This window comes from Chrysemys picta, chromosome 12, assembly GCF_011386835.1.
Source record: "Chrysemys picta bellii isolate R12L10 chromosome 12, ASM1138683v2, whole genome shotgun sequence".
NCBI classification, from domain to species: Eukaryota; Metazoa; Chordata; order Testudines; family Emydidae; genus Chrysemys; species Chrysemys picta.
In genome coordinates, this window is record NC_088802.1 from 23,282,286 (window position 1) to 23,298,225 (window position 15,940).

The 15,940-nt window shown below is 44.5% G+C and overlaps 1 protein-coding gene across 1 annotated transcript; it reads left to right on the forward strand.

Moving 5' to 3' along the window:
* The first annotated feature begins 14,641 nt into the window (after window positions 1–14,641).
* On the forward strand, window positions 14,642–15,598 carry LOC135974650 (olfactory receptor 14A16-like). Its single transcript, XM_065563067.1, has one exon. The coding sequence runs from the start codon at window positions 14,642–14,644 to the stop codon at window positions 15,596–15,598; it is 957 nt and encodes a 318-aa protein (XP_065419139.1).
* Window positions 15,599–15,940: the final 342 nt, after the last annotated feature.

Here is a 15,940-nt window from a genome sequence, read left to right on the forward strand (position 1 = left end):
GGGTACAAAAGAGATGGTACTGAGGCCCCCAGATTCAAGACCCTCCAAAATGGAATAGGACCCTACATTGCAAGGGTGGTACCAGGGGCGTACACTACAGGTATAATTAAGCTCACTGCAAAGGAGGAGGGAGAGGAAGCTCTATTGGTGTAAAGAGCTGTGGTTATGCTTGCTTGTTAACCCCAATAAACATCGCACTGCCTGCATTTTGGACTCTGGCTATCTGCTTTCTGCTTGCATGACAAGAACCAAGGGAGGGGAGGGGAAGCCCTAACAACACACAAGTTCATTGGCCTATTGCTCTGACCTGAGCTGGCCTGTCAGTGTCACAATTGCTACATGACCACAGAGAGCAACATTACCAAGGTCTGTCTTCACAGGGATAAAAAAAAAAAACATGTCTGACCTGGGTCAGCTGACTCCACCTCATGGGGCTCAGGCTCCGGGGATGAAAAACTGCTGTGCAGACATTCAGACCCAGGCTGGAGCCTGAGCTCTAGGATCCTACACAGCAATTTTTAGCCCCACAGACCAAGCTCTGCAACCCCGAATCAGCTGACCCAGGCCTGCCACAGCCATGCCACAGGGCTTTTATCCCTGTGTAGACATACCCTAAGGGACTGGGACTCATGACGCTCAGGTTATATTCCTCAGAGCTGCTGTGTGACCTCTGGCCAATCACTTTCCCCTCTCTGTACAATCTGAAAAATGAGGATGATGATACTTACCCAGCTTGATAAATCATTCTGAGATCTACAGCTAAGTTGTATTGTTATCTAGATCGACAGGGTAACCAGGCACCGAGCAGGGGAGAATACTTGAAGAGTGCAGCTGGGTGGGAAATGGGTTTCCCATGCTGCAAGACTTTTCAAGATTTTGAGAAAGACAAAGAAGATGAGGTAACATTTTGTATTGTACTGACTTCTGTTGGTGGATGGGACAAGCTTTTGTGCTTCACAGAGCTCTTCCTCTGGTCTGGAGAAGAGAACCATAGTGTCCAAGATCAGTAGAAGATGGGACAGATTGTTATTCATAAGGGGATCACACATGTTTTAGGAGACCACTTAAAACGAAGTGGGCAATTAACATGAAGAGGGCGATTAACACTCTGCAGAACAGGCAGCAGGGCCCATTGACTCCAAAGAAGCTACAGCCAATTTACACCTGCTGGGCGACCAATGTGAACTAAATATTTTTAAAAAGTTGTCCAGCATTGCATCTGCAGCCCATTGAGCTTTTTAGTTTAGTGCTGTAAGAGAAACATTAATGTAATGGCTGAAAAAGAAAGAAAGAAAGAAAGATTCTGGGCCATTCATCCCAACAGAAGCTGAAGATCAGATACTTGAAAACTGTGCAACACAGAATTCCTGCAAGGTTCTATCCCTAGTGGGACTGAACCACTCTCCATCACCAACAAAAGTCACACTTGTAATTAAACCCATGGGGCAAAGAGCTAAGCAAGTGCGGACCGGTTCAGAACTTTTGAATCAGCTTCAGATCAGATTGGTAGGCAAAAAATATGGATTTATAGCTGTGTAATGGGCTAGATCCCTAGCTGATGTAAATTGACATTGCTCGATGGAAATCAAAGGCCCAGATTCCCAGTTGGCGTAAATAGTCCAAACTACCATGAACTCAATGGAAGTGTAACAATTTACCCAAGCTCATGACCTGGCCCTTAGTTTTTAGTCTTCACCTCTGGGTACCTCTTGGTGACTGACTTCAAGCAGACAGGGCAGCCTGAGCTGTGGATTCCTCTAGCACAGGGGTGGGCAAACTACATCCCGCGGACCGGATCTGGCCCATCAAGGCTTTGGATTCGACATGTGGGATTGCCCCCTGTGGTGCTGCAGGCCCCGCACCGCTCTCAGAAACAGCTGGCGCCACATCCCTGGGGCCCGCAGGGGGAGGGGGGCAGAGGGCTCTGTGCACTGCTGTTGCTTGTGGGTACCTCCCCCCAAGCTCCCATTGGCTGGGAATGGGGAACCACGGCCAATGGGAGCTTCAGGTGAGGTACCCACAGGCAAGAGCACTGCGTGGAGCTCTCTGTCATCCCTCCCACCCCCAATGGGCCACAGGGACGTGGTGCTGGCTGCTTCTGGGTGTGGTGCAGCGTGGGGTCAGGGCCAGGGCAGGCAGGGAGCCTGCCTTGGCCCTGGTGCGCGTTGCTGCCACCCCAGAGCCACTCCGGCTAAGCGGCGCCAGGCCGGAGCCTGAACTCCTCCTGTACCCTGTCCCCCCAACTCCCTGCCCTGAGCCCCCTGCTGCACCCCTCCTGCACCCCCACCCCCTGCCCTGAGCCCCCTGCTGCACTCTGCACCCCTGTGCACTTCAACTCACTGCCCTGAGCCCCCTGCCGTACCCCTCCTGCACCCCAACTCCCTGCTCTGAGCCCTCTGCTGTACTCCTCCTGCACCCCAACCCCTTGCCCTGAGCCCCCTGCCGCACCCCTCCTGCACCCCAGCCACACCCCACTCTCCTCCTGTACCCCAGCCCCCTGCCCTGAGGCCCCTGCTGTACCCCACACCCATCCTGCACTCCAGCCCCCTTCCCTGAGCCCCCTCATACACCCCACACCCCTCCTCTGCCCCAACCCCTTGCCCTGATCCCCTTCCTGCACACTGCACCCACACCCTGCACTCCCTCCTGCACCCAAACTCCCTGCCCCAACCCCTGCATACAATTTCCCCACCCAGATGTGGCCCTCAGTCCAAAAAGTTTGCCCACCCCTGCTCTAGCGGATGCATCCCAAGAGCTGCTGATACAATGCAGGAGGGAAAAAACATCTCTGCTCACCCAGAAGTGATTATGTGGTGTTAATGAAGGAACAGGTTATTCCAGGCCAGTTGAGATTCTGGTGCCACTAGGCTCTTAGCTATTGTAGATCGTGTGTCTGTGTTAGAAATCCCTGTTTTATTTTGCAAAGACCTTGGGACATGCTTTGGGCCTCTGTCCTGCCTTGTTTTTAGCCAACGGTCCTTCCAGGGATGCTGCCATCATGTGAGATCCAAGGCGGATGCTTTTCTCCCTCTGTGGGGTTAGAGTCGGGCAGGTTATCAGTGTGGTTTGCTCCAGAGGTGAGATTAGAGTTGGGCAATATTTTTCCCTTTTTTTCCTTGTAATGTTTTTTATGCGTTTTTTTTAAACAGAGGCTTAATTATTCAGTTTGTCCGTCCACCCATCTGTCCAACCAATGTTTCTGAGATCAGATAAAATAGAGATACAAAATTTTCAGAATAGATTTGTATATGACAGCTAGATGATATTTCAGTCCGATTTCAAATAAAAATGCATTAAAATGTTAATTATAATTTTTATTATTACAAATCCAAAATCATCCATTACGCTATCCTGCTTTAACTGCCATTACCACCACATCCAATATAGAAAGAAATAAGAAAACTCTTCAATGAACTTTAACCTGTATTTACAAAACACTCTGAATAAAAAACACTCTGTTCTTTTAAAACATGACTTCTCTTGCTTTAAGTTTTGAAAATTCAGCCACTAGTTCTTTTAGATCCCATTTTCCAGCTATTTCATGCTCTATTGACATTGTGGCAAGTCCAACAAGTCTCTCTTGCACCATTGTTGAATGCAGATATGTTTTTATCAATTTGAACTTTGAGAAGCTACGTTTCCCACTATCTACGGAAACTGGCAAAGTTAAAAGAATGTATAGAGGTATAAAAATGTTTGGAAAACTCTCTGAGTTTATTTTCACAAATAAACGTCAGTACTTCTTCAGGAGTGGAATGTTTCTTAAGTCATCTTGAAAAAGCCTGAAGCTCACTACACAAACCTTTAGCATCAATGTCTTTTAAATTTTCATGAGTCAATGCCGACTCCAGTTTTATACAAAATTCTCTTATCTGTTTTGCTGTTTTCTTTTGCAACCTGTGGCTATCATATAGAAAACCAAATACAGACTCTAGCTGCTTCATCTGTTGAAATCTTTCGTCAACTGAATGAATAGAAGTATCAAGGACTGTGAAGTAGAAATTTACTTTGAACCTTTGTTTTGGGTTCTGAATGGGTGTGTCTCGTCCTTCATACGAAAACTGCTGTTTCTTTTGCCGAATGCGAATTGACTCTGGTTCAAATTCTGTCGGAAAGTCTATTTCTTCAGCAAGCTCGAGAGAATTTACCAGTGTTCTTTCAAACCCTTTATCACTTCTGAATTCCTCCAGAATATTTTTAGTTTGCTGCAGTTTTTGAATAGCAGAATGTATGTTCAAGTTCTTTTCCTGCTTACTAGGGAGGCTAATCTTGAAAAGGATATAATACCACAAAATGAGTGAAGTCACAAATTTGAACTTGGAAAGGCCATTTGCAAGAGCTTCTGCATCTGAACGTGCCATATTGCCAGATAATCCAGTAAAGGTAGTATCATCAGACATTTCAATTAGGCATTGTAAATGTTTCCAAGTTCATAGCGAAGAGGCTTCAAAGCATCAGTGCGACTCTCCCATTTTGTCTGACTAAGTGGTTTCACAGTTAGAGAATTCAAATGACGAGTCAGAATCTCCCAACGGCGTGTTGAGCCTGAGAAAAACACATAAACACGTTGCACCAGGTGAAAGAAACTGCTTGCCTCCAAACAGCATCTAGCAGCATCATTGAGAACCAAATTCAGAGAATGCACACTGCAAGGAACGAAAAAGGTCCTAGGATTGATTTCCATCATTCTCCTTTGCACACCATTGTCTTTACCCTTCATATTACTCCCATTATCATAGCCTTGGCCACATAAATTTTCAACAGATAATGACATTGTTTCAAGCTCTTGTAGAATAGTTTCAGTCATAAATGCTACAGCTGTCTCCTTCAGTGGTACAAAACACAAAAAAACGTTCCTTTATTAGCACTTCAACATTATCTTCATCTGCAGACTTTTCCATATCCACAAAACGAATGATCATCGTCATTTGTTCAACATGACTCACATCTGGTGTACAGTCCAGTATTATTGAAAAGTATTTTGCAGAATTGGAAGCTTCTACAATTTTCTTTTTAATGGCATTTGCTAGGATTTGAATCAGTTCATTCTGCATATTTTTTCCTAAGTAATGAACCTGTGTTTCATGATCAGTTATTTTACGTACATGCTCCTTCATGACTGGATCAAACAAAGCTAGGTATTCAACAAATTTTTAAAAGTTTCCATTACCTGGAGTGTATAATTTTTCATTTCTACTGCGGCCGCGGAATGCTAAATTTTGCCCACCGAGAACTCTCACTAAAGCAAACAGACGCTCTAATACTTGTTGCCAATATTTTTCTTTTTCCTTGATCACACTTAAATTTTCTTCATCGATAGTTTTTCCTTTTTTCAATCATAATTCAAATTCTTTCCAATTTTGAAAACATTACAAATTTTCTGTACTTCTTTCATGTGAAGAGAGAATTGAAGATATGTTTTTTCCAGTCCTTCGAACCATTTTCAGTAAGTGATGTACCCATTGCTTGATTTCTAAACAACTTTCAGCAAAAGCAAAACACAGAGTCCTTCGACATTGAATATTGTAACCAGTTTCGATGAATTTCTTCCACATTAATGAGTTTCCTCTTGTAATGCTGAGCAGAGAATTTTCTTTTATTTCCGTCCTTAAGGAAGGGAAATTCATGAACTTGTTCGGATCCATGTTCCACGAGAATTTACCGAACACTGTCATCACATCTGGGCCATGAAGCTGGTGTAAGGATTTTCCTTTCTCTGAGGCTATCTGGTCAGAAGATCTCGGGGAGCCTTATAGTTTATCTCCTGCTGAGTCCCCTTTTTAAGCCCATCTATCAGAGCTGACTCCAATGAACTCCACACACACAAATATAAAATAAACAACAACACTTTATTTGCTAAGGGGAAAGGAAGGAAGGGGAAGGGGAATGGATTAATAATTCTGGAGATTCGGGATAACACAAAAACACACTCATACACTCTATAATACAAGATGTTCTTCTACCTTTACAGATGTCAGCGATGAAGAGGCTGCAGGATCCAGATGACTGAAGCCAGCGATGAACACCGACCGTGGATGACAGATGAAATAGACAGGTACATATGCCTATTTTAACTCCCACCCTATCCTGCTTTGCGTCGTCTGTGAGTGCACAATTGAACCAACGAATCGGACCAGGTCCGTGTATGGAAGTTTGCTTTCCCAAAATAACAAACAACCAAACAGCCCCAACTTAATTAGTAAGTAACTATTGCAGGCCAATAGTCAGTGCCAAGATTGTACTGCACTACTAGAGAGAACTGGACACTTGAACTTCTGACAGCTCAAAAGCCCAAGAGCCCTGGGCTCCTCCCCTCATTTGTCTTTTACTGTTACCGGGCAAGGTCAGATTCCCACTCTTCCTATTTTCCCGCCTTTTTGGTATAGAGGAACAAGAACCTAACCCAAAATGGAGACTACCATGTTCTTTTACTAAACCAAGATGGCTTTTGATTTACAGAACTTATTTTAACTTTATACATGTATTACATTAATAATTTGGCAAGATTAAACAAGGTTAAACTGAAACTAACACTGGGTCCCCATACTGTAACTTGTTTGTAATTTCCTCATTCTTTCTTCCTTCTACTTCATTTATTTCAATTTCTGCATCGGTCTCTGAAAGTGAATAAATTTTCTCCACTTCCATATCAGTCTGATGCTGTGAGCTGCCTTCATCTAGAAGCAAATTTCCATCATCTTGAGTTTCCCAACTGATTGTTTGTGCATGTGAGCTACCCTCATCTCAAAGTAACATACCTTCATCTTGATGTTCCAAACTGCTTCCATGTGGATGTGAGCTAACCTCCTCTCCAAGTAAAATTCCTTCATCTGGATGCTGTGAACTGCTTCCATCTTTATTTGGATTAAAGAGAAGATATTTCAGGAAGGATCCCTTCTGTTTTGCTTGGTCCTTTTCCTTCTCAGCCTTTTGTTTATGATACTCAGCTCCTGAGGGTTTTCTTTTTCCTCTTTCTGCCATGGGTCATTTGAATATTGTTATGTGCTGTGCTCCCGACTGCAAGCATTATAGCATTAAGGATGGCTGACACACCACATGGTTGGCAATTTAAACCACATTGCAGCCATCCCAACACGTCTTTTCACTGCTTAAAGGTTCAATGATTAGTACTATAGACTCACTTACCTATTAAAACAGTTAGTTACAGCATTTACATGGAAACAAAATGACCTTATTCAACATTATAACCCGACACCGGTTGTTTGGAAAGTAATCCCCTTCCTCACAGTTACCCGCATGGAGTGTGACGTCATCACTTTTGTAATCTATTAAGCATTAATGCTGTTACTTTTCTTTTATGGACATTATTTATTACATGTGAACCAGTTATAACAAAGAAAAGTTCATAATTATATAGCCCGATAATAACGCTAAGGTTTAATAACGCTTAAAGATACTCACATTTTGGATTTATAATGCTGAAAGACGATATTCTTTATTCTTTGGCACCAAGAAACACAATTTTCCACAGTATTCACTCGATTCTTAACCATCTACCTGTGACGTGTGTTAAAATGACCGTTTGACATGTATCAACTCGCGATATCTCTGCTCTACATGAATTTCTGGCTATGCGACCTTGATGTATATTTGAGTTAGGTGTCACTAGCATTGCAGCTCTTGCTGCTGGCGGATATGTTTCATTGTGGCTGAGTTATTGCTTATCAAAATTGTGGAATGGGTCTTCTTAACCCTACATCGCAAATTGAAAAAAAAAATTGCTAAAACATTATTTATTTTTGCAGTAAATAAAAGATCTGATATAATAATAAATTATCAGAAATGTAGAGAAATGAATTATAATTCATATTCCCTTTGTACATGCACAGGAATTGAAATCTTCTTATTTTATTTGTATTTTATTTCATTTTTTTTTTCATTTTCTTTTTTTTTTATTTGATTTTTTTCCTCGAATTTGGCACCAAATTTAACTTGGCACCCTAGGCAACCGCCTAGTTCGCCTATACAGACAGACCACCCCTGCACCCTGCAGAGAAGAAGATAGACACCAACACCAAGGAAGCTGACAGGAACACAGCTGGGTGTTGTGCTCTTTTTATTTTTCTAGCTACAAAACTGAAAGTAACATGAAAGTGAGGCTGTGCGTTGGGGAGGGGAGAGTTCTCACACACTGAAAGGCACAGGACATCATATTTGTTATGGGTGTTGTGGGACATCACACAAAGACAGGGGAGTTAAGATTATGAGGGCATTTAATTCAATTCTGCATTTCCTTGTTAGAAGCGTGAGGTCAGCTTTACTTGACCTTCTGGACAGGCATGAGCTGTCACTGGGAAACTTTAACTCTGGGTTAATGAAGTTTTCAGCCATTATTTCCCCTAATCTTTTAACAGAAAGAAAGCTTGTTGATAGGAGTTAGTGGTCATTGCGGGGGCTGTAGGTGGCCATGGATATGGATGATGAGTGAAGCAAAAGGCTTTTTTAAGAACCATCACATTTTTCTGGAAAGGAGCTGTATTCTGTGCACTGCTTGGCCAATCTGGGTTCCCCTCACATCCACCTCTCACCCCCAAATCTCTCGGTAAGTGCAGCACAAAGATGGACACAGCCATCTGCAGCCATGCAGGCTCAGAGAGGTGGGAAGTGGCCTGTTCATCTCAATGAGCTATTCTCAATGGAGTGAGAAACACCTGCAGGAGAGGGTACAGCCTGAAACAATCACTCGGAGAGTTGTGAATTGCTCCACTCATATCAACCATCCAGGTGCCAGCAGGGGAAGGGGGAGAGTATAGAGCCCCCTGAACATTGAAAGAGAAGAACATCACACCCCTCTGTTGTCCCAGTCCCCCTGTCACTTACCCTCATGTCCCCCCTTACCAGTGTCCCACCCTTCCTCATCTCCTGACCCCCAACCCACCTCCTACCCACCCTCCCTTTCCATCCTCCTCCCCATAATCACCCCTCCCCTCACAGCCCCAAAAACATTTCTCCCCCAATTCCCACCCCCATTGTCCTCCCCTCCCAGCAGCAAAGTGTATTTCAAAAATAGTTTCAGCACCTCCTAAATATCCTGCTGTACTCAGGTGACATTTCCCCACAATTCAAAACCCTCAGATAGAGGCAGATGCCTCCTGTCCTTAGTTTCAGATTTATGCTCAGGGTTAGATCTGAACTCAAAGTGCCCAGCTGGCATGCAGTTTTGCCAGCCAGAACATTCCACCTTATAGGTAGCTTTCAACCAGCTCATCCTCTCCCCATGCACCTTCCGTGTGTAATCCATTCGGTAGGACTCCAAGCACTTCTGAGACTGAAGGGCCCAACTGAGAGCTAAACTCTGGCTATTAACACTGCAACTTTATTTTCCCCAAAGGGCTGCTGGGGTGGCCCTTGAGCACTGGAAATGCTTCCTGCTGTAAGGATCTGAGACCTGGTTTGATCTCTATCTGGGCACAAAAAATCAGCACCAAAACACACCAACATTAAGAAAAGTTAGATGTAACTCCTTTGGAGTCAATGGGGCTGATTTCCTCTCACTCACCCTGATGTAAATCAGGAGTAACTACATTGGAGGCAAGGAGCCTGATGCCCCCATCACTCTCCGCAGGATAAGTCCATGGTGTTACAATGGAGTATGTCTGGTCTAAGGAAGAGGAGATTCAGGCCCTTTGACTCCAGCCCCTGCTGCATCCTCCACCCACTGAATCCCCTTATCCTACTCCCTGAGTGTTTCCCTCCCTCTGCCTCACACAGCCCAGACCCCCAAACAAACCCCCACAGTCCCTAATCCCCTCCCTCCCTCTCACAATCCTCCACCCCACAAACCCTCTCAGCCCCAGTTCTTTCAGATCCCCCCACATGGTACAGAGCCAATTCTCCCACCCAGAGTTCCTGACTCAGCTTACTCAGAGATCCCTGCTTAACTCCTCTGTCCACCAGTCCCCTCCTCTGCTCAGCCCAACTCCCCGAAAATGGTCCCAGCCCCAGGGAGCATCCCCCACCTCAGTTCCAAACACCTGCCCATTCTCTCCTCCTTCTCCCCATTGACAAGTCCTGGCCACCATTTCCTTCCTTCCCCACTCTCATTCTTCCTCTGAACAGTATTTTCAGGGTGGCCTCTGCCAAGCCCCACCCAGTACACAGCTAACCTGGGGAACTCCCTGCCACAAGGTATCCCTGAGACAAAATGTCCAGCAGGGTGAGACACTGACAGGGATCACGAAAGCCTTCACAGTTACTTTCGATCAGATAATGAATTAAACCACCATGATGCAAGTCTCCAACCAGCCACACACTCCCAGGGAATCTCCCTGAGGTGGAGGTTAGTGCAGAATTGATCATTGATGGGGGACGGGGAGGGTCCCTGCCCCTCCCTCTACAGTAGCTGGTGCTGATCCCTCCAGGAGTCACTGCTCAGAGCAGAGATGTTCCCAGGAGCCTGGGGATAGAGGCAAATTTATTCCCATAAATCTCTGCTGACTGTCAGGGCTGGATTCCGACACTCCAGGGCCATGCAAGGGACTCTGTCCCCTTGATCCGGTGTCCCACGTGGTGTGTCAGTGGCAAGCACCCCTCAAAGACAGGCTGAGACAGTGGCATAGGACCCCTGCTCTGTCCCAGAAGAGGAGCAGGTGACTGTCCCTGAACCCCTTGGGATCAGCATGGTGCCCACAGACAGGCAGGGGGCAGTCGTGGTACTCTGAGTCCTTACCTCCCCAGCCAGGGTGTATCTGCTTGGGTGAGGGGGTAAGGACTGCTGTGCTTTTCCCCTCCCCCTGCACACTTTGTTCCCTGCTGAGGTGGGGTGGTAGGAATCCTCCAGAGCAGTTCATACCCCATGAAGATGCCGGGGGCAGTTCCCTTCTCATATATCCCTTCTCTCAGGCCCTCTTCAGACTCAGGCAGATGCTGCAGTGGGGGCAGATGTCCCCATCCCATCCTTATTGTTCCAGGCTGTCAGAGCCAGGGCACTGGACTCTGGTGATTCCTGTGGAACACAGGCAAATTCTATTTGGAGGGAAAAAAGACAAATATTTCACCCAGATCTATGAAAATTCATTAAGCGCTCAAACAAAACTGAAACATGGATCATCTCTAAATAAAAGTTTCATTATGAATTTTTCATCCAGTCTCAATTATTATGCCCTAGATTTTGGTAAAGTGGGCCAAAGAGAATTGAAGTAACATAGCTGCATAGTTTTTGGCATCTTGTGACTTCCTATCTCTAGATCCCTGGCTGTACTAGTTACCATTTCAGGCTGGGATTCTCAAGGGAGTCTAAGGGAGTTAGGAGCCCAAGATGTACACGCCTTACTCCCGCAGGCTCTTTTGCGAATCCCAGCCTTCATTATCTGAAATTCAAAAGAAGCCCCGGCCTTGGAAGTGAAAAAGATAGACACAGGACCAGGATTACAAAGGCACCTAAAGAAGGAGACAGGTGCCTATTGGAATTTACAATAGCATCTAAGCAGGTTAAACTCCTAACTCCCAGTGAATGACCATGGGACTTAGCCACCTAGCTCATTTAGGAGCATTGATCAATCCCCATAGGTGCCTGTCTCCATCTTTGTAATCCTTGGCCACAGATAATACAGAAGCTAGGCTGGAATCAGGGAATGCTGGGGGAGATCATATGTGGGGGTGCTATGTGGGACTCCAACTTGTGGGACAGAATGGGTCTTTTGGCTTTATCACCTAGGCACTAGCCTCTGGGCCTCTGCTGCTGAGCTGTGCAGGTCTCCAGGGAGTGAGTCCCGCTAGCACTTAGGAAATAGACATAAATAAATCACGTTCCCGCAGCATCAGTCCTTTAATGCCAGTGATACTCAGTGTCAGCTACACACAGCTCATTTGCAGAGAGCAACAGGTTTGAGTCTAGTTCTGTCAGTTCAGTCTCAAAATGAGGAGGTGAGGAAAGGATTCTCGGATACCTGAGCCTTTAGCTTCTAGATTCTGGTATATAGATAGATATTGACCAAAGAATCCTGGTGCTGGATGACTGAATGTGTCATATGTTGGGAAAAAATCCACAAAGATCAGTACAGTAAGTTTGCTATTTCAATTAAATATGTTGGGGGGTCAACATACAGGGGGAAATTAAGATGATAAATAAGACTTACATGATGAACTCATTAAGACTTTTACTTTAAGTTTAATCAAATACGTGTTGCTGATTGGAATTTTTGCACCCTTTGGGAAAATTTTGACTTTTCACAGGAAACCCCAAATCAATTTTCCCCCCAGTTTTTGGCAAATGAAAAACTTTCTGCTGAAAACTGGATTTTTTTTTATCACAATACCAAAAAAGTTTGGTTTTTGAGTTTTCAGTTTCTTTACAAAATAATCCCAAAATGTTTGAGATTCTAAGATTTTGTTGGTGGTGGTGTGGTTTAGCTAAAAACCCAATCTCCCTTAAAAATAACACAGTTGAAAATTTCCAAACAGCCGTAAATTTTAAATAAATTGGTAGAACACTAATATTGCCTGATAAGAGCTTGATTTTAAACTCATTTATTCTATTGCATCTGTGTGATTTCCCTTTCAAAGGGAAAGTTGTGAGGAGGTAACAGCTGAATAAACAGTAAAGTTGGCAGCGCACAGAATATTTTATACAGAACAGTGCCTTTAAACCCTGGGTTAGAGTTGAACCAAGCAGTCAAAGCCTGTCTATCCTGACCCCATTCAAGGACATACGGGAGCTCACTGGGAGTAGAACCCTGATCTCCTGATCTAGCTCCACACTGCTGCCAGCTGAGTATAAATGCTTTAAATGGGTGTGCAGAACTTACACAGAGTAAGACACGGGGTTATATTTTCAAAGGTATTTAGGTGTCTAGTGGGATTTTCAGAAACACCTAGGACCTTATAACTCATTGATTTCAAGGGGTTTTGGGGTCCTAGAGGGTTCTGAAAATCCCACCAGATGCCTCAATACCTTTTACAATCAGCTCCACAGCCCTTCTCCAAAAGCCCTTACACTCCTAGTAGACACGGCAGAGAAAGGGAGGGAGGGAAAACAGAGGCAGAAAGAGGGGAAATGATTTGCCTAAAGTCACACAGCATGTCACTGGCAGAGACAAGAGTAGAACCCAGGTGTCCTGACGACCCCTGCACCGCACAGCGCAGAGTAAAGGATACAACACAGTGGTAACGGAGGGATGCTGCTAGTCCATTGTTACATGAAGACTGAAGTGCAGATGGGATTTGGTCCCATAAATCAATTTGGAAGCAGGCAGCCGGCCATCTAGGCACAGAGCTTGTGGTAGAAACATTACAGATGAGCTGCTACTTACGAGGCTGGAGGAGTCTATGTCATATTGCCCTTCAAAGTGGGAATCAGGCTGTGTTTGCATTTTAGTCTATTAGTTTAATGCCCAAGTTATGAGCTTGGTGATAATTACAATGGAGGGACCTTCTTTGCAAGAATTGTTGGATTTTGAGTGTGCTTTGTTCCATCCTTCATACTGAATTTTATGAACCCACACCTTGGGCCAAATCCTCAGTTCGTGTAAAGTGATGAAGCTCTGTTGAGTTTAAAGGAGGATATACCAGTGTGATAATATGACTGTCATAACTATAAAGGGAAGGGTAATAGCTGTCCTGTGTACAGTACTATAAATCCCTCCTGGCCAGAGACTCCAAAATCCTTTTCCCTGTAAAGGGTTAAGAAGCTCAGGTAACCTGGCTGGCATCTGACCTAAAGGACCAATAAGGGGACAAGATACTTTAAAATCTTGGGGGGGGGGAAGGCTTTTGTTTGTGTTCTTTGTTTGGGACGGTGTTCGTTCTCCGGGAATGAGAGGGACCAGACATCAATCCAGGTTCTCCACATCTTTCTAAACAAGCCTCTCCTATTTCAAACTTGTAAGTAAATAGCCAGGCAAGGCGTGTTAGTTTTCCTTTGTTTTTCTCAACTTGTAAATGTACCTTTTACTAGAGTGTTTATCTTTGTTTGCTGTACTTTGAACCTGAGACTAGAGGGGAGTCCTCTGAGCTCTTTAAGTTTGATTACCCTGTAAGGTTAATTTCCATACTGATTTTACAGAGATGATTTTTACCTTTTTCTTTAATTAAAAACCTTCTTTTTAAGAACCTGATTGATTTTTCCTTGTTTTAGATCCAAAGGGGTTTTGGATCTTGATTCACCAGGAGTTGGTGGGAGGAAGGAGGGGGGATGGTTAATTTCTCCCTGTTGTAGATCCCAGGGGGGGGTTGGAACTGATTCACCAGGAGTTGGTGGGAGGAAGGAGGGGAATGGTTAATTTCTCCTTGTTTTAAGATCCAAGGGGTTTTGGATTTGTTTTCACCAGGGATTTGGTGAGGGTTTTTCAAGGCTTCCCAGGGAGGGAATCCATTGATGGTGGCAGCCGAACCAGAGCTAAGCTGGTAGTTAAGCTTAGAAGTTTTTCACGCAGGCCCCTACATTTGTACCCTAAAGTTCAAAGTGGGGATCTCAGTCCTGACAATGACTGATGGATTCTCAGATGTGAAGAGCACTAACAACACCTAGTCATTGTAAGTGACGAGTTCTGTGCACCTTTGAGATTCATATAATGAGATATTAGGGAAAGGAGAAACAGGGCCATTCTCTCTGTCACTCTAATCCTGACCATTGTCCTTCTCATTCCCTCCACAGCCATCACACAGCGTACTGAGGAAGAAAATGTCCAACCAAACCACCGTGACCGAATTTCTTCTCCTGGGATTCTCTGACGTTCGGGAATTGCAGATTTTACACTTTGTGGTGTTTCTACTGCTTTACCTGGCATCCCTGCTGGGGAACCTTCTCATCATCACAGCCATAGCCCTCGACCACCACCTTCACTCCCCCATGTACTTCTTCCTGATGAATCTGTCCATCCTGGACTTCGGCTCCATCTCTGTCACCATCCCCAAATCCATGGCTAATTCCCTCACGAACACCAGATCAATTTCTTATTCTGGATGTGTTGCCCAAGTCTTTTTTTACATATTCTTTGCTTCAGCAAATTTTGCCTTACTGACCATCATGGCATATGACCGATACGTTGCCATCTGCCAACCACTGTACTATGAGATGGTGATGACTAGGAGAGCTTTCGTCCAAATGACAGCCAGTGCCTGGATCAGTGGTATTCTCAACTCTGTATTGCACACTGGGAACACGTTTGCGATATTCTTCTGTGGAGGCAACAGGGTGGATCAGTTCTTCTGTGAAATCCCCCAGCTCCTCCACCTTGCCTGCTCTGACTCACACCTCGGTGAAGTTGTTGTTATTTCTCTTAGTGTGCCTTTATTTTCAATCTGCTTTGCTTTTATAATTGTGTCTTATGTTCAGATCTACAAAGCAGTGCTGAGAATCCCTTCTGAGCAGGGCCGGCATAAAGCGTTCTCCACCTGCCTCCCTCACCTCATTGTGGTCTCTTTATTCCTTTTCACTGGCACCTTTGCCTTCCTGAAACCCACCTCCAACTCAACCTCAGATCTGAATCTCTTGGTGGCTGTTCTCTATTCCGTAATGCCCCCAATAATGAATCCGGTCATCTACAGCTTCAGAAACAAGGACATGAAAGGTGCACTGAATAAACTGATAGGTTGGAGGTTATTCAGGAAGAATAAAATGTCTGTATTTCGCCACTGATCACAATTTCAGTCTGTGTTTCTTTATAAATATAAAGAACAGGCCTCTCAGAGTTGGTAAGACAACTCCCACCTGTTCATGATCTCTGTATGTGTGTATATATATCTCCTCAATATATGTTTCACTCTGTATGCATCCGAAGAAGTGAGTTGTAGCCCACGAAAGCTTATGCTCTAATAAATTTGTTAGTCTCTAAGGTGCCACAAGTACTCCTGTTCTTTTTGAGGATACAGACTAACACGGCTGCTACCCTGAAACCTGTCTTTATAAATATAATCATATGATGACATTACTGCCTTCATGAGAACATACTGTGCAATCAGTTTATGCAGTATTGAGTAT

Bases quoted from the DNA above. Each gene is read 5' to 3' on its own strand.
- LOC135974650 (XM_065563067.1), top strand. From the start codon at position 14,642: ATGTCCAACCAAACCACCGTGACCGAATTTCTTCTCCTGGGATTCTCT.